General features: G+C 40.8%; 2 protein-coding genes across 4 annotated transcripts in view; both read left to right on the forward strand.

The window, feature by feature from the left end:
- LOC100337053 (ATP-binding cassette sub-family C member 4) overlaps positions 1 to 19,115 on the forward strand; it is a 1,051,816-nt gene that overhangs the window by 740,552 nt on the left and 292,149 nt on the right. The window lies entirely within an intron of this gene.
- Positions 8,725 to 19,115, forward strand: part of LOC107131218 (ATP-binding cassette sub-family C member 4-like) — a 66,709-nt gene continuing 56,318 nt past the window's right edge. The window contains exons 1-4 of one of the 3 annotated variants that reach the window (XM_059892302.1): positions 8,725 to 9,105; positions 9,374 to 9,499; positions 11,301 to 11,550; positions 18,504 to 18,608. In XM_059892302.1, coding sequence (XP_059748285.1) covers positions 9,414 to 9,499; positions 11,301 to 11,550; positions 18,504 to 18,608 — 441 coding nt within the window. In that variant the 5' untranslated portion in view covers positions 8,725 to 9,105; positions 9,374 to 9,413. Of the gene's footprint in view, positions 9,500 to 11,300; positions 11,551 to 15,106; positions 15,263 to 18,503; positions 18,609 to 19,115 lie in introns of those variants that run through there. The other 2 variants (XM_025000206.2, XM_059892303.1) reach the window with 2 other exon arrangements.

Here is a 19,115-nt window from a genome sequence, read left to right on the forward strand (position 1 = left end):
TGTGTTGTCTATTGTGATTTCTCCATTTTAATTTCTAATTTTATTGATTGGATTCTCCTCTTTTTCCTTGATGAGTCTGGCTAACATTTTGTCTATTTTATTTATCTTCTCAAAGATCCAGCTTTTAGTTTTCTTGATCTTTGCTATAGTCTGCTTCATGTCTTTTTCATTTATTTCTGCTCTGATTATTATGATTTCTTTCCTTCTATTAACTTTGGGGTTTTTTTTGGTTGTTGTTGTTCTTCTTTGTCTAGTTGCTTTAGGTGTAAAGTTAGGTTGTTTAAGTTTCTCTTGTTTCTTGAGGTAGGCTTGTATTGCTATGAACCTTCCTCTTAGCACTGATTTGACTGAATCCCATAGGTTTGGGGTTGTTCTGTTTTAATTTTTATTTGTTTCTATGCATATTTTGAAGAAAGGTAATGCCAAAGAATGCTCAAACTACCACACAATTGCACTCATCTCACACATTAGTAAAGTAATGCTCAAAATTCTCCAAGCCAGGCTTCAGCAATACGTGAACCATGAACTTCCATATGTTCAAGCTGGTTTTAGAAAAGGCAGAGGAACCAGAGATCAAATTGCCAACATCTGCTGGATCATCAAAAAAGCAAGAGAGTTCCAGAAAAACATCTATTTCTACTTTATTGACTATGCCAAAGCCTTTGACTGTGGATCACAATAAACTGTGAAAAATTCTGAAACACATGGGAATACCAGACCACCTGACCTGCCTCTTGAGAAACCTATATGCAGGTCAGGAAACAATAGTTAGAACTGGACATGGAACAACAGACTGGTTCCAAATATGAAAAAGAGTATGTCAAGGCTGTATATTGTCACCCTGCTTATTTAACTTCTATGCAGAGTACATCATGAGAAATGCTGGGCTGGAAGAAGCACAAGCTGGAATCAAGATTGCTGGGAGAAATATCAATAACCTGTGATATGCAGATGACACCACCCTTATGGAAGAAAGTGAAGAGGAACTTAAAAGCCTCTTGATGAAAGGGAAAGAGGAGAGTGAAAATGTTGGCTTAAACTTCAGCATTCTGAAAATGAAGATCATGGCATCTGATCCCATCACTTCATGGGAAATAGATGGGGAAACAGTGGAGACAGTGTCAGACTATTTTTTGGTGCACTGCAGATGGTGACTGCAGCCATAAAATTAAAAGACGCTTACGCCTTGGAAGAAAAGTTATGACCAACCTAGAGAGCATATTCAAAAGCAGAGATATTACTTTGCCAACAAAGGTTCGTCTAGTCAAGGCTGTGGTTTTTCCAGTGGTCGTGTATGGATGTGAGAGTTGGACTGTGAAGAAAGCTGAGTGCCAAAGAATTGATGCTTTTGAATTGTGGTGCTGGAGAAGACTCTTGAGAGTCCCTTGGACTGCATGGAGATTGAACCAGTCCATTCTGGAGGAGATTGGTCCTGGGTGTTCTTTGGAAGGACTGATGCTAAAGCTGAAACTCCAGTACTTTGGCCACCTCATGTGAAGAGTTGACTCATTGGAAAAGACCCTGATGCTGGGAGGGACTGGGGGCAGGAGGAGAAGGGGACGACAGAGGATGAGATGGCTGGATGCCATCACCAACTCAATGGACATGAGTCTGAGTGAAATCTGGGAGTTGGTGATGGACAGGGAGGTCTGGCATGCTGCAATGCCTAGGGTCACAAAGCATCGTACATGACTGAGCAACTGAACTGAACTGAACTGATGCATATTTTGATTTCCTTTTTTATTTCCTCCATGATTTGTTGGCTATTCAGAAGCATGTTGTTTAGCCTCCATATGTATTTTTTATAGTTTTCTTTTTTCCCGCATGTTGTTTAGCCTCCATATGTATTTTTTATAGTTTTCTTTTTTCCCGTAGAGTTGATATCTAATCTTACCACATTGTGATCAGAAAAGATGTTTGAAATGATTTCAATTTTTTTTCCACTTATCAAAGCTAATTGTGTCTAGGATGTGATCTATCCTTGGAGAATGTTCCATGTGCACTTCAGAAAAGGTGAAAATCCATTGTTTTGTGGTGAAATGCGCTGTAGATACCAATTAGATTTAACTGGCCCATTGTATCATTGAAAAACTTGTGTTTCCTTGCTAATTTTCTGTTTGGTTCATGTATCATAGGTGTGAATGGAGTTTTAAAGCCCCCCACAATTAATCGTTTTACTGTTAATTTTCGCTTTCATGCTTGTTAGCATTTGCCTTACATATTGAGGTGCTCCTATGTTGGATTCATATATATTAGTAATTGTTATATCTTCTTCTTGGATTGATCCCTTGATCATTATGTAGTGTTCTTTGTCTCTTAATACAGTCTTTATTTATTTTATCTGATATGAGTATTGCTATTCCTGCTTTCTTTTGGTCTCTATTTGCATGAAACATCTTTTTCCAGCCCCTCACTTTGTCTGTATGTGTCCCTAGATTTGAGATAGGTCTCTTGTAGACAGCATATATATGGATTTTGTGTTTGTATCCATTTGGCCAGTCTTTGTCTTTTGGTTGGAGCATTTAACCCATTTACGTTTAAGGTAATTGTTGATAAGTAGGATACCATTACCGTTTACTTTGTTTTTTGGGGGGTTCTTTTGTAAACCTTTTCTGTGTTTCCTGTCTAGAAAAGCTCCTTTAGCATTTGTTGAAGAGCTGATTTGGTGGTGCTGAATTCTCTCAGCTTTTGCTTATCTGTAAAGCTTTTTGATTTCTCCTTCATAACTGAATAAGATCTTTGCTGGGTAGAGTAATCTTGGTTGTGGGTTTTCTCTTTCAATCACTTTAAGTATGTCCTGCCTTTCCCTTCTGGCCTGAAGAGTTTCTATTGAAAGATCAGCTGTTACTCTTATGGAGATCTTCTTGTCTGTAATTTGTTTCTTTTCCCTTACTGATTTTAATATTTTCTCTTTTTGTTTAATTTTTGTTAGATTGATTAATATGTGTCTTGGGTTGTTTCATCTTTGGTATATCCTATGGGGCTTCTGGATTTCTTGGACTTGGGTGGCTATTTCCTTCCCCATTTTAGGAAAGTTTTTCAACTATTATCTCCTCAAGTATGTTCTCATGCCCTTTCTTTTCATCTTCTTCTCTGGGACTCCTATGATTCAAATATTGGGGGCATTTAACATCATCCAGAGTTCTCTGAGGTTGTCCTCATTTCTTTTTATTATTTTTTCTTTTTCCTCTATGCTTAATTTATTACACCATTCTATCTTCTAGTTATTCTACTGTTAGTTCCCTCCAGATTGTTTTTAATCTCAGTTATTTCATTGTTCATTATTGATTTACTCTTCTTTATTTCTTCTAGGTTCTTGTTAAACATTTGTTGCATCTTCTCAGTCTTTATCTCTAGTCTGTGTCTGTAACTCCATTTTTATTTTCAAGATTTTGGATCATCTTTACTATCATTATTCTTAATTCTTTTACAGGTAGACTCCCTATCTCCTCCTCTTTTGTTTCATTTGGTAGGTTTTTATCATGTTCCTTACCCTGCTGAATATTTCTCTTCCTTTTCATCTTGTTTAGATTGCTTTGTTTGAGGTACCCTTCCTGCAGACTGGAAGTTCATGGTTCCTCTTAATTGTGGCATCTGCTCCCTGAGGGTGGGGTTAGACCAGTGGCTTGTCAAGGTTTCCTCGTTGTGGGAACTTGTGTCTGTGTTCTGGTAGGTGGAGCTGGATCTCTTCTCTCTGTAATGCAGTGAAGTATCCAGTAGTGAGTTTTGGGGTGTCTTATGGTTTGTTATGGCTTTGGGCAGCCTGTCTTTTAATGTTCAGTGTTGTGTTCCTGTTTTGCTGGAGAATTAGTGTGGTGTGTCTTGCACTGGAACTTGTTAGTTCTTGGGTGAAGCTTGGTTTCAGTGTAGGTATGGAGACTTTTGGGTGGGCTCTTGTCTATTAATGTTCCTTGGAGTCAGGAGTTCTCTGATGTTCTAAAGTTTGGGAGTTCAGTCTTTTGCCTCTGGGTTTTGGTTCTCCTCTTACAGTAGTCTCAAGACTCTGTTCACAGAGATTGGGCTGCCTTTCTGGGTACCTGATATCCTCCACCAGCATTTAGAAGTTGTTTTGTGGTGAATTCAAATGATCTTTTGATGAATTTGTAGAGGAAAAAGTGGTCTCCCCATCTTATTCCTCCACCATCTTGGGAATCCCCCCTCTCACCCCGACTGGCATTAAGAACACAGTTTCCTCACAGGAACATGTATGGAACATTATCCTCATTCATTTCAAAATGTGGAAACTAACACCAAGGTCTTTCAATAACATCAACCACAGATTTAATGACTGATTCCAGATTTATAATCTACATCCCCAATTTTCTTTCCTGAAGGCATCCTCATCATTCTCATATAATTGGCTCAGAATTACTTAGTTTAATCCTAAATCAGTGGAGTGGGTAGCCATTCCCTTCTCCAGGGGATCTTCCCAACTCAGGGATCAAACCTGGTGCTGCTGCACTGCAGGCAGATTTTTACCATTAAGCCACTAGGAAAGTCCTTTTATTCTTCAGGTGGGTCCGAGATCCTTGAGAAACAGGGTGGAGGATTTTGCTTCTACCTCTTGTTTCTCCATTTTCTGGTCTTATTGGGGAGGGCAGTTGCTGCCATATTGAAGAGACATTTAACAATGAATCACGTCCCTAGAGCCCAGCTGTCAGGAGTCATCCTACTTGTCCTGATGTACAACCCCATGAAAACCCACTCTGTTTTGTTATGTACTAAAAGTGACCACACAATTGCACTCATCTCACATGCTAGCAAAGTAATGCTCGAAATTCTCCAAGCCAGGCTTCAACAGTATGTGAACTGTGAACTTCCAGATGTTCAAGCTGGTTTTAGAAAGGGCAGAGGAACCAGAGATCAAATTGCCAACATCCTTTGGATCACTAGAAAAGAAAGAGAGTTCTAGGAAAACATCTATTTCTGCTTTATTGACTATGCCAAAGCCTTTGACTGTGTGGATCACAATCAACTGTGGAAAATTCTGAAAGAGATGGGAATACCAGACCACCTGACCCACCTCTTGAGAAATCTGTATGCAGGCTAAGAAGCAACAGTTAGAACTGGACATGGAACAACAGACTGGTTCCAAATCAGGAAAGGAGTACGTTAAGGCTGTATATTGTCACCCTGCTTATTTACCTTATATGCAGAGTACATCATGAGAAATGCTGGACTGGATGAAGCATAAGCTGGAATCAAGACTGCTGTGAGAAATATCAATAACCTGAGACATGCAGGTGACACCACCCTTATGGCAGAAAGCAAAGAAGAACTAAAGAGCCTGTTGATGAAATTGAAAGAGGAGCGTGAAAAAGTTGGCTTAAATAAAACTCAGCATTCAGAAAACTAAGATCATGTCATCTGCTCCCATCACTTCATTGCAAATAGATGGGGAAACCATGAAAGACTTCATTTTGGGGGGCTCTAAAATCACTGCAGATGGTGACTGTGGCCATGAAATTAAAAGACACTTGCTGCTTGGAAGAAAAGTTATGACTAACCTAGACAGCTTATTAAAAAGCAGAGACATTACTTTGCCAACAAAGGTACATCTAATCAAAGCTATGGATTTTCCAGTAGTCATGTATGGATGTGAGAGTTGGAGTATAAAGAAAGCTGAGCACTGAAGAACTGATGTTTTTGAACTGTGGTGTTGGATAAGACTCTTGAGAGTCCCTTGGGCAGCAAGGAGATGAAGCCAGTCCATCCCAAGGGAAATTGGTCTTGAACATTCATTGGAAGGACTGATACTGAAGCTGAACCTCCAATACTCTGGCCACCTGATGTGAAGAACATTCATTTGAAAAGCCCTTGATGCTGGGAAGGATTGAAGGCAGGAGGAAAAGGGGACAACAGAGGATGAGATGTTTGGATGGCCTCACCGACTCAATGGACATGAGTTTGAGTAAACTCTAGGAGTTGGTGAAGGACAGGGAGACCTGGTGTGCTGCAGTACATGGAGTCGCAAAGAGTTGGACATGACTGAGTAATTGAACAGAAAAGTGACTTGTTATTACCACAGGAATCCAGCTCAGTATCTTTTCTCGTTTCAGGCATTTCACCTGAGTAACTTGGCCTTGAGGAAGACCACCACAGGTCAGATAGTCAACCTGCTGTCCAACGATGTGAAAAGATTTGATCAGGTAAGCTGCCCCTGAGGGATCTTCTTCCACTTCCAGTCCTTCTGACTGGGTTTAGCTTATGGTTGATGCAGGATACCTGTGTTTGCTATTGACCAGGATTTGTTGAGTGTCTAAAACAAGGGTTCATTTTATCCAACTCTCATTTCCTCTGTGTGCAACTGAGATGTAATAATTTGTGTTGTCCTTAGACAATAATTTTTTTTCTGAGATAATCTATGGCATACTTCAGTAATAGGCAGCAGTCTTGCTCCCCAGCTTAATTCATGTCCCTAGGGGTCCTCAGCTGGAATCAAGATTGCCAGGAGAAATATCAATAACCTGAGATATGCAGATGACACCACCCTTATGGCAGAAAGTGAAGAGGAACTAAAAAGCCTCTTGATGAAGGTGAAAGAGGCAGGTGAAAAAGTTGGCTTAAAGCTCAACATTCAGAAAACGAAGATCATGGTATCTGGTCCCATCACTTCATGGGAAATAGATGGGGAAACAGTAGAAACAGTGTCAGACTTTATCTTTTGTGGCTCCAAAATCACTGCAGATGGTGACTACAGCCATGAAATTAAAAGACGCTTACTCCTTGGAAGAAAAGTTATGAACAACCTAGATATCATATTGAAAAGCAGAGACATTACTTTGCCAACAAAGGTCCGTCTAGTCAAGGCTATGGTTTTTCCAGTGGCCATGTATGGATGTGAGAGTTGGACTGTGAAGAAAGCTGAGCACCGAAGAATTGATGCCTTTGAACTGTGGTGTTGGAAAAGACTCTTGAGAGTCCCTTGGACTGCAAGGAGATCCAACCGGTCCATTCTGAAGGAGATCAGCCCTGGGATTTCTTTGGAGGGAATGATGCTAAAGCTTCAACTCCAGTACTTTGGCCACCTCATGTGAAGAGTTGACTCATTGGAAAAGACTCTGATGCTGGGAGGGATTGGGGGCAGGAGGATAAGGGGACTACCGAGGATGAGATGGTTGGATGGCATCACTGACTCGATGGCCATGAGTCTGAGTGAACTGCGGGAGTTGGTGATGGACAGGGAGGCCTGGCGTGCTGCGATTCATGGGGTCTCAAAGAGTTGGACACGACTGAGCGACTGAACTGAACTGAACTGAGGGGTCCTCCTGGCATGGACTTTCTTGGCACATGGTGTTGGTGTTGCTACCTGAACTGTCTTCCTCCTCCTCTGGATGATGAAGGCCTGTGGGCAGGGATTGTTCTTTCCCCCACACCCTGTTCAGTGCCTTCTGTATAGGAAGCCTGCGAGGAATAATGCCAAGTGGGTGGTCCCCAGCCAGACATAACCTCTTCTCTGCTATCTCACCACACTCTTTTTATCCACTTAGCTTATGAGTAGATCATGTAACCCACGGTGTTGTAGCTGTTGCTCAGATCTGTATTGCACTAGACACTTCTCTTTCAATTATTCATTCATCAAACATGAAGTAAGATCCCCCTACCCACTTTCAGGGATGAATACTATTTCTTTCCTGGAGAAGCCACAGGCTGTCAGGAAGGTAAATACACAAGTAGTTACTGGAGAATGTGGTAGGTACCATAAAATAGGCTTTCCTAGGATGCTAGGGAGAGATGGGGGCTGAATTTTGGGACAGAGAGTGTGGGGAAGCCCTGAGCTCATATGTGGTGTAGACAAAATCAACATTTTCCTTCAGTGCTGCTGCTCTGGTTCTCCCTGGATGTCCCTGAAGCCAGCCCTGTGCTGCCCCAGAATAGCATCATCTGGGGTAGATGCTTGAGTTTCTGCTTCAGCAGGTTTAAAACCCACTGAGATCATTCCTGTTTAGGTTCCTGTCTATTGTTTCCAAGCATATTTTTTCTATAATGGGTCCTTACTGGTTTTGTTTTCATACCATCTTAAGAAGGCTTTGTCCTTCTCTTTTAAGGTAACAACATTCTTGCACTACCTGTGGGTGGGGCCGCTACAGGCTATTGCAGTGACCGCCCTGCTCTATATGGAAATAGGAATATCATGTCTTGCTGGGATGGCGATTCTTATCATTCTTCTGGTTTTGCAAAGCTGCTTTGGGAAATTATTTTCATCACTCCGGTAAGAGAAACACTGATTTCAAAAATTGGTGATGTGTATTTAATTGGTAGCATCTGCAGTCTGCTTGATGCTTTTGTTCAAAAACAAGAAGTGCCTTCTTTTGTCTCTTTGTTGCATGTGTTGTAGATGCTTCAGACTTAGCCAGTGGAAGCTCCAGCCTCAAGCTGAAGGCTGACCTTTAAGGGGAAAAGTGACAACATTTGCTGACTTTTCCCAACATTGTAACCAAATAAATAGTGTCTTTAAGCAGAATTCACTGATGTTAAAGTTATTTAAACATTATTAAAAGTACTAATACTTTTATATAATATACAGGCCCTTTTCTAGCTACATTATTTTTGTTATGTTTGTGTTAGAGCCATTTTCAGGTATGTATATTTTTTTCTTGTTTATAATTCAGTGTTTTTAATTATCAGTGTCCCAAGGGCAAGATCAATCTTAATTATGTCCTTATAAAGCCCCATAGTCCCAGCGGTATATGTAATAGATAAGTGGCTGGTGATGAAGAGCCAAACGATAATGAGTTACACCTGAAGCAGGTCACAGAGAGTTGGAGATGGGTCATTGTTTAGGTAGCCAGGTGATGGAGATGTTATGTTGTTTGAAATATATTGAGGGTTGTTTGTTGGTGTCTGTATGTGTATTTTTCTATGCTTGGAATTTCCTTTGCTCTCTTTGCTGTGGAGAGATGTTCCTTATCCTTTGAAGCCTGTTCTAATGCTACCGGGTCCCTGAAGCTTTTCTTGCTCTCCTTTCCCAGTGGAATTAACAGTTCCATCTTATCTGCCCCTAGCACTTTAATCCTATTTTATTACAGCACAGACACTGTCTTCCTGTTAGAGTCAAGGTCTTTTCTGCCTTCTCTGCCCAGCTGTGACCTACTTGAGCAGACAGTCTGTATCTGTTTCATTTCAGGACTTTATTATACATTACTACAAGTTTTCCAAGTATATGTTGAATTTGGCTGAAGGTTTTAATTTCTAATTGAAATCTTTTTTTTTTTTTTTTTTCATTTCTCCATTTGTACATTGGTCTGTGTTTTCAGCTCAAAAGAGCTATAGGGAATCATTTGATCCCTGTTCTCTGCTTGTGCCCCCTGCTGCTGCTATGGAAAGCTGGGCTGTGGTCACTAAGGCTCATCTCTCATGTCTGTCCCCTCAGGAGTAAGACCGCAGCTCTCACAGACGACAGGATCAAGACCATGAGTGAAGTCATAACTGGCATCAGAACAATAAAAATGTATGCTTGGGAAAAGTCATTTGTAGAGCTTATTACCACATTGAGAAGGTAAGTTTTTATATATATCAAGTCACATTTTGTACTTTTTATTTCCTGTTTTTACTGAATGAATTTAGGAGTCTTACCAAGTTTTCACATTAATGTAAACTTAACTATACCCCACTCCCATATGTGGCAGTGGGGTTAAGTAGAATAGTGGGAACATAATTTTAATCTGCTCTCCCATTTACCATATATATATGTATATATATATATATATATATATGTATATATAGCTACACCAGATGGCTTGTGGAATCTTAGTTCCAGGGATTGAACTCAAGGCCCTAGGCAATGAAAGTGCAGAGTCCTAACCACCAGGGAATTTTCTCATTTACTATGTTCTTAAAGGAAAAAAAAAAAAAAATATATATATATATATATACACACACACACATATATATGCTTCTTATACAGAAATAAAATTCATAATATTTCTTAATAGTGCAAATCCCAAATAAGCAATAATTATAAAATTTTAGTATTTGAAATGATATTTAAACTAAAGCTGTAATTTATGTTAATGTAGTACAAAGGGGAGATTATAAAGGCTGGGTATAACTGTGTCAGGCCCAACTTTACGAATCAGTATTTTTCATTCCAAACAGCCATGGAAATATCAGTTTTTTTTTTTTTAATTGTAATTGTTTTTATTTTTAGATAATCATAGATTCACATGCAGTTGCTTATAGTACAGGGACCTCCCGTGAATCCACTGCTCAGTTTCCCTCAGTGGTAATTTCTGGAAACACTGTAGTGCAATATTGCAACAGGATGTTGACAACTATACAGGGAAGATACAAAATTTTTTCATCAGGACCAGGATTAAACATGTTGCCCTTCTATAGCACACCTACTTCCCTTCTGTCCCTACCACATCCTTAACCCGTGTCAATCTCTAGTCTGGTCTCTATTTCTATAATTTTTTCATTTTTAAAGAATGTTATCTAAATAATACCATACAGTATGTTACCATTTTTGATTGACCTTATTCACTAAGAAGAATACCCTAGAGACTCATCCAAGTTGTCTCATGTATAAGTAGCTGGTTCCTTTTATTGTTGAGTAGTATTCCTTGAAAATGCTGGGGTTTTGCTCTGCTTTATATTTGTAGAATTTCTTTCATCTTTCAGTTAAATATCTGATGACTGTTTATACTCGAGCCCAGGGTGCTTAGAATTCTCTGGGTGCTCCCTGTCACCTCTCACTTTGCACCTTTGTGGGCGCCCCTCCCTCTGCTGGGGAAACACTCTCATCCTCCCTCTTCTCTGGCCTCCGCCAGCCCTGACTAACTGCATGTCGTCTCAGGTTCCATGTGTCTGTGACTTGCCCTGACTCCACTGCTCTGGGGTACACGCCTCTGCTCTGTACTCCCACGGGGGCTGTGCTGGCTGCCTGTCTAATGTCTTGGTGTCTCACAGTTTGGGGGTTGCTTATTCTGTCCCCCAACAAGTTCATGAGCTCCTGCAGGGATGGGCTTTGTCTTAGACATTCTCAAGGTACCTGGCACACGACTTGTGATTTCAAATGCTTGTTGACTGAATATTCAAATCCAATCTGATTGACTCAAAATGTTTAAAAGTGTGACATGAAGGACGCTTTTAGTTGGAAGAGTGAAGTGGCAATGCAGTGTGTGGTCCTGGTGTCAGGGCAGACCCCCAGGTGTGCACTGTGTAGTGTCTCTGTGATGTGAGGGATGGTTTATCTTAATCTGTGTCCACTGCCTAGAAAAGGGCCACTCACACAGGGCACTGAATTCATGGGTTGATGTTGGTGTTCCTTTTAAAACCTGTTTCCTACTCTTTTCCAGGGGTGAAATTTCCAAGATTCTGAAAAGTTCCTACCTTAGAGGAATGAATTTGGCAATTTTTTTTGCTGCCAGCAAAATCATGATTTTTATCACCTTCATCATTGCCGTGGTCCTTAACAACCGGATCACAGTCAGCCAAGTGTTTCTGGTGGTGATGCTGTTCGAGACTGTGAGGTTTACAGGCACCCTCTACTTCCCCATGGCTATCGAGAAGGTGTCAGAGGCCGTTGTCAGCATCAACAGAATCAAGGTTTGATGAAAAGCAATTTTTTTTAGTTGTAGGTGAACTTTATGAACAATGTCTTATTTGGTGTCACTGTGTGCCAGTTTGGTGACATTTAAGTCTCATTGCCAAAGCTGGCAGTCTTTCCAAAATGTCATACATACTCCCCTCTCTTCCTATATAGCTGCTAAGCTGCTGCTAAGTCACTTCAGTTGTGTCCAACTCTGTGCCACCCCATAGACGGCAGCCCACGAAAGGCTCCCCTGTCCCTGGGATTCTCCAGGCAAGAACACTGGAGTGGGTTGCCATTTCCTTCTCCAATGCAGGAAAGTGAAAGTGAAGTCGCTCAGTCATGTCCGACTCTTAGCGACCCCACAGACTGCAGCCTACCAGGCTCCTCTGTCCATGGGATTTTCTAGGCAAGAGTATTGGAGTGGGTTGCCATTGCCTTCTCTGACTTCTTATATAGAGTGCATAACAAATATCATAAGATCCCTGCTGGTTTATGGGCGGCAGTAGCAGAGGCACAGGCTCTTGATGTGTAGTGATGACTGCAGGGTGATTAAAATATCTAAAAGCAGGAGCAGCAAACAGATTCCATCTCCTACACTGACTGGAATGACAAGGTAGTGACTGTACATTCCGGGTGTGAACAGGATTCCTTTCTGAGCCGGGAGGGGAGGAGATTGCTGAGAGGTCCTTGTTCCCTGGGCAAGAAGAGTAGCCACAGATTCACTCAGTTCTCTGTGTTTAAAAATGTGTTATTTCTTCCATAGATGCTCTTCTTCTTGATTGCTGAGCTTGCCTTTTGGATCTGCCTTTTCATCCCTGTTCTCTTTTCCCTTTCTGCTTAATCCATCTCAAGCTTCCCTCTTCTTTCTAACTTGTGATTCTTATCATACCCACTGTCTCCTTTTCCTAAGAGTCTGTAAATTTCCAAGGACAAATAATTTACATCATCAAGACAAAGGCTTGGCACACAGTAGGTGCTCAATTATTCATGTCTGTATGAGTAGGTCTAAAATGAGAATAAATTGGCACTGTGACCTGGCCAGGCATGAGTTTGAGTGTCTGGGCTTTACAAAAAATCTAATTTGTTTTGTTCTTACTTTCTTACAGTGATGGATGGGCTGGTAATAGCTCTTTAGTGAAGTTAGATCACTCTGGGTGTGATTATATTTTATTTTTGGGTCTTGTCATCAAAGCCGATTTTTTTGTCATTAGTTTTCTCTACTATAAAAAACTATTACCCATAAAACATATCAATCATGTGGGTTCAGTTCTGGTCGCCTGAGTTTATCATACTCCCAAAATAGGCTCAAATTCATGTCCACTGAGTCGATGATGCCATCCAATCATCTCATCCTCTGTTGCCCCCTTCTCCTCCTGCCCTCAATCTTTCCCAGCATCAGGGTCTTTTCCAGTGAGTCAGCTCTTTGTATCAGGTGGCCAAAGTATTGGAGCTTTAGCTTCAGCATCAATCCTTCCAATGAACATTGAATATTCACGAAATTGAATGAATATTGAATATTCATGAAATTGAATGAATGCTGAATATTCATGAATATTGAATATTCATTCAATTCAAAGGGTAGATTTCCTTTAGGATTGACTGGTTTGATCTCTTTGCTGTCCAAGGGACTATCAAGAGTCTTCTCCAGCACCACAGTTCAAAAGCATCAGTTCTTTGGTGCTCAGCCTTCTTCATGGTCCAACCCTCATCTGTACATGACTACTGGAAAAACCATAGCTTTGACTATATGAACCTTTGTCAGCAAAGTGATGCCTCTGCTTTTTAATAAGCTGTTTAGGTTGGTCATAACTTTTCTTCCAAGAAGCAAGCGTCTTTTAATTTCATATCTGCAGTGATTTTGGAGCCCCAAAAGTAAAGCCTCTCACTGTTTGCATGTCTCCCCATCTATTTGCCATGAAGTGATGGGACTGAATGACATGATCTTAGTTTCCTGAATTGTTGGGGTCCTTTAATGGACCAGGACCTGGTGGTCCAGATCAATGATAAGAAAGTGAAAGAGAGAGCCAAAGGGAAGGAGAGAGAGAGACAGAGAGAGAAAAGAAAGAAAGACAGACAGACACGGGGACCCAAACTCTTATGGAGCAAAGGTGCCTTAATGATTTTTCTGTGAGCATAAATAGGCTGTAGTACAAGAAATTTCTTTCAACAATGATAAAGATCAGAAAACCAAATGTACAGTAACTGTTACCAAGGGAACAAGGGATAATAATGGTCACAAGGTCAAGAGACAACCCATATCTCAAGGAAAAGGGGGGCAAGACTAAGCAGTTTTGTTGTAAAGAGAATGTTTACTAAAGGAGACCCAAGCCTGTCTCACACAATGACCTCTGTCCTGAGAGCTGCATGCAGTTTTACTGGCCTCTGGCAGAAGCTGATAAGGAACAGAGGATTTGTGAGAAACAGCATGTAGTTAAACACTCCCCGACAATGAATGTTGAGTTTTAAGCCAACTTTTTCACTCTCCTCTTTCACTTTCATCCAGAAGCTCTTTAGTTTCTCTTCACTTTCCGTTATTAGGGTGATGTCATCTGCATATCTGAGGTTATTGATATTTCTCCTGGCAATCTTGATTCCAGGTTATTCTTCATCCAGCCCAGCATTTCACATAATGTGCTCTGCATATAATTTAAATAAGCAAGGTGACAATATACAGCCTTGATGCACTCCTTTCCAAATTTTGAACCAGTTCGTTGTTCCATGTCTGGTTTTAACTGTTGCTTCTTGACCTGCTTATAGGTTTCTTAGGAGGCAGGTAAGGTGGTCTGGTCCTATTTCTTTAAGAATTTTTCACAGTTTGTTGTGATCCACACAGTCAAAGGCTTTAGAATAGTCAGTGAAGCAGAAGTCGATGCTTTTCTGGAATTCTCTTGCTCTTTCTATGATCCAACGGATATTGGCAGTTTACCTCTGGTTCCTCTACCTTTTCTAAATCCAGTTTGTACATCTGGAATTTCTCAGTTCACAAACTGCTGAAGCTTGAAGGATTTTGAACATTACTTTGCTAGCATGTGGAATGAGCACAATTATGCAATAGTTTGAACATTCTTTGACCTTGCCTTTCTTTGGGATTGGGCTTCCCTGGTGGCTCAGCTGGTAAAGAATCCGCCTGCAATGCAGGAGACCTGGGTTTGATCCCTTGGTTGGAAAGATCCCTTAAAGAAGGGAAAGGCTACCCACTCTAGTATTCTAGAGAATTCCATGGACTGTAGAGTCCATGGAGTTGCAAAGAGTCAGACTTGACTGAGCAACTTTCACTTCTTTGGGATCAGAATGAAAACTGACCTTTCCTAGTCCTGTGGCCACTGCTGAGTTTTCCAAATTTGATGGCATATTGAGTGCAGCACTTTAACAGCATCATCTTTTAGGATTTGAAGTGACTCAGTTGGAATCTCATCACCTCCTCTAGCTTTGTTCATAGTAATGCTTCCAAGGCTAACTTGACTTCACACTATAGGATGTTTGGCTCTAGGTGAGTGATCACACCATTGCAGTTATCCAGATTATTAAGACCTATGGAACCTGCTTCTCTTTTGTCTCCTTCATTGGCAGACGTGTTCTTTACCACTAGAGCCACCTGGGAAGCCCAAAGAACTACCATGCTGCTGCTGCTAATTCGCGTCAGTCATGTCCAACTCTGTGCGACTCCATAGACGGCAGCCCACCAGGCTTCCCCGTCCCTGGGATTCTCCAGGCAAGAACGCTGGAGTGAGTTGCCATTTCCTTCTCCAATGCATGAAAGTAAAAAGTGAAAATGAAGTCACTCAGTCGTCTCTTCTCGACCCCATGGACTGCAGCCTACCAGGTTCCTCTGTCCATGGATTTTCCAGTTAAGAGTACTGGAGTGGGGTTCCACTGCTTTCTCTGAAGAACTACCATATGATCCAACAATTCCAGTTCTAGGTATTTTCCCAAATAAAATGAAATAAGAGATATCTTTTCAAAATATATCTGTACTCCCATGTTCATTGCAATGCTACTCATAATAACCAAGATGTGGAAACTACCTGAATGTTCACTGGTGGGTGAATGAGTATAAAGTGAGTGTGTACATAAAGCAGAATGTTATTCAGTGTTAGGAAAAAAGGAAACTCTGCAATAGCAACAACATGGGTGAAACCTGAAGACATGATGAGTGACATAAGCTAGTCATGTGAGGACACATGCTGTATGATTCTGCTTGTAAGAGGTATCAAAAATAATCAAATTCATAGAATCAAAATCAAAGCTAAAGGGGAAATAGGGAGTTACTGATCAATAGACATAAAATTTCAGGTAAGAAAGATGAATATATTTTGGATTATCTCCTATACAGTGTTGTTTCTGTTGTTACCAATGATGTACCTTTAATTTACTGTAATAAAATGACAACAGAAATAGAATCCTGATAGCAATTGAATGGGGTAAGCATAAGTGTCCCCATTTTACAGGTAAGGAAACAGGTCCTATAACAGATGAAATAGTTCACCCGTCTTTTCATCTCTCGTAAGTGACAGAACTAGGATTCTGCCCAAAGCCTGGTTTCTTGCATCGCCTTGTTAGTATATTCTGGCATGTGGAATCTCTCATTAAGTGTGGCTTTCATCATCTGTGGCCCTACATCTCTTTCTTTGAGCTCCTGGATGTAACTTTGAGCTGACTAAGCCACGTGTTTGTGGATTTCTTTCCTTCCCTGAACTCCAGACTTATCTAAAAGGCAGCTACAGTGCCTTGTTCATCTTTGTACTCCTCACAAATAGCCAATGCTCAGAAAATGTGCAACTGAAGTACCTTCCAGCTCCATCATGTCTAGGCTCCTGCAGATGCCTAACTATTAAGAATGGTTGTAGTGGAGACAGTGGTAACTCTGATTCTCAAATCAATTATGTGACGCACTTAAAGGAGATGCATGAAAGGGGACCTGCAGAGTTTTTCGGAGTATGGTGCTCAAAAATACTTGAGCAGGATTTTTTATTTATTTTCCACCAAAATGTACCTGAACAGTGTCTGAGGCTTAAAATTACTTTCCATGTAAATGTGTGTGGTAACATTAAAATTATAACCTACTGAGAACTTTAAATTTTCCTGGGGCTTTGTCAGGATGCTTTGTGTTCTGATTAAACATCATTGATTTGAGCAAGAAACCTAGATTTTCTCATGTTCATACATTTTCTGGCGGGATGATGGTCTAGGAATTTAGAGATCTTTTAGGCAATAGTTGTTTTCAGTAAAGGCGGGACCAATGGCCAAGAATAAGCATGGTGAGAAGGTTGGTGTTAGTATGACACATTGTTCCAAGGTGAGTAGAAATAATTGTTGAACTATTTTTTTTCTTTTACATATTAGACTCTTATTCAGCTCATATAATTTCTGCAATGCTTAAGAAATTTTTATTTCTCTAGCTCATCAGAATCCCTTGAATGCCTTTTAAAAAAATCACACCTTGGTGTTTCTGATTCACTAGGTTTTTGCTAGGGCCCAAAGTATCTGTGTCTTTAGTCAATGTGCCATGCATCTGAAAATCAGCCAAACCTGGGAAATATTGCCCTAGTTGTAGACAGAAACACACAAAGTCATCAGGTATTTTAGCAAATATAAAATACGACAGGATGTTGTTGAGATTAAAATAATTTGAGAGGAAAACCCTGTCTTAATTTATGCTAGACTTTTGGTGGGGTGCGGGGGAGTAAATTTGAAATTTATCCACCTATTTCATCACTTCACAAAATAATGGAATACTACCTACCTGAAGTCTGGAGCAGGCTAGATGAGTATCTTCAGTGGCAGGTAAGCACATGCAGAGAAGTCCTTCCTCCTTGGAATGTATATTTTATCAAGTGAGGGGTTACTGCTACTGCTGCCGCTAAGTCACTTCAGTTGTGTCCGACTCTGTGCGACCCCATAGACGGCAGCCCACCAGGCTCCCCCGTCCCTGGGATTTCCAGGCAAGAACACTGGAGTGGGTTGCCATTTCCTTCTCCAATGCATGAAAGTGAAAAGTGAAATCGCTCAGTCGCTCAGTCGTGTCCGACTCCTAGCGACCCCATGGACTGCAGCCCACCAGGCCCCTCCGTCCATGGGATTTTCCAGGCAAGAGTACTGGAGTGGGTTGCCATTGCCTTCTCTGAGTGAGGGGTTAAAATAGAATCAAATAGTGAAACTCATAGTGGAGGCACATTTGTCTGTCATTAGTCCTTGGAAGGAAAAGTCTGAGGTGCCATGAAGTGCTTTGGCAGAATCACTGGTGTAATTTTGGAGGTCGTGTTTCCTGGGAAGGCTGAGGAAATTACCTGGAGAATTCCGTGTGTAGGGCTGGGGGAGGTGGGAGGCTGATGCTTCTCATTTTCCTGGGGAAGGTGATGTGATAAAGGCTTTTAGTGCATGAGAAGGGCATTCATGCATTTAAGGAACCAAAAATGTTTGAGCCTCCAGAGTATGGAGTGCTAGAGGCCTGATCAGGGGACTATGTAAGTCCCTACAGGTAACTTTAAGATTTTTTATCATCTCAGAGTTCCCTCTGGCTGCAGGTTCTAAATGTGCTGGAGTTTGGAGCCAGACTTTCTCCTTGAGGAGAAACTAGTCCACTTACTGAGAAACTTACAACTTTCCTCATGGCCTGAAACTCTTCATATTATATATACACACAAACATACACACACACACCCTACACACACACACACACACACACACACACACATATATAATATGTGTGTATTATATACACGCACAAACCTATATATATAAAATACTCTATGTATCCTGTATTCACTATGTTGCTGTATATCTGATGCACTGTATATTTTATTCTATATATTATTTAGTGTGTTCTGATGTGAACCAACACTTTAAGTACAGTTGGAAAAATGATATGTAGGCTATATGAAGTTTGTTATCAATTCCAGGAAAGCAGTTATGTTTGTTTGTGCTTTCATCCTGCAAACTAAACTGTCTGTTTTTCCTTTCTCTGCAGGACTTTCTGTTACTCGAAGAGATACCACTGCATGACCATCAGCTGCTGCCATCAGATGGTGAAACAATTGTGGATGTGCAAGATTTAACTGCTTTTTGGGATAAGGTAACAAGTCCTCCACCTCAGGATCATGACTGCTAATAAAACAACTGTGACATAGATTTATAAGAAAATTTTGAGGTTTTACACATGGTGTAAAATGTGACTTACTCATACACTGAAAGTATGTTATAAAACTTCTCAAAATCAGGAATAAGGTTTGAAACTACTGGAGGTTATAAAATCAGCTAAGACATCTTACAGGTTGTTCTCTCTCTCATTTTCAACAGAGCTTTAGAGTATTAGCATATCTTGAGCTTAAATTATGTACATTGGTAATGTTAGAATTTACAGGATTGGGCATACAAAATGCTGCGGTATGATGTGGGTTAACTAACAAATACACAACCAGTTGTTAGAAACAACAGCCTGTGGGGAATCATGTACATTTTCTGTATACTGATCTTCACAGACCATCTTACTACACACGGAGTGAGGCTGTGATCTGGATCTTGTCTGTGGGGTAGAGTGGGGGCTCCCCCATCCTAATCTTCTGGAAGCTTCTGGCTACTT

The sequence above is a fragment of the Bos taurus genome, chromosome 12 (assembly GCF_002263795.3).
Source record: "Bos taurus isolate L1 Dominette 01449 registration number 42190680 breed Hereford chromosome 12, ARS-UCD2.0, whole genome shotgun sequence".
Classification (NCBI taxonomy): domain Eukaryota; kingdom Metazoa; phylum Chordata; class Mammalia; order Artiodactyla; family Bovidae; genus Bos; species Bos taurus.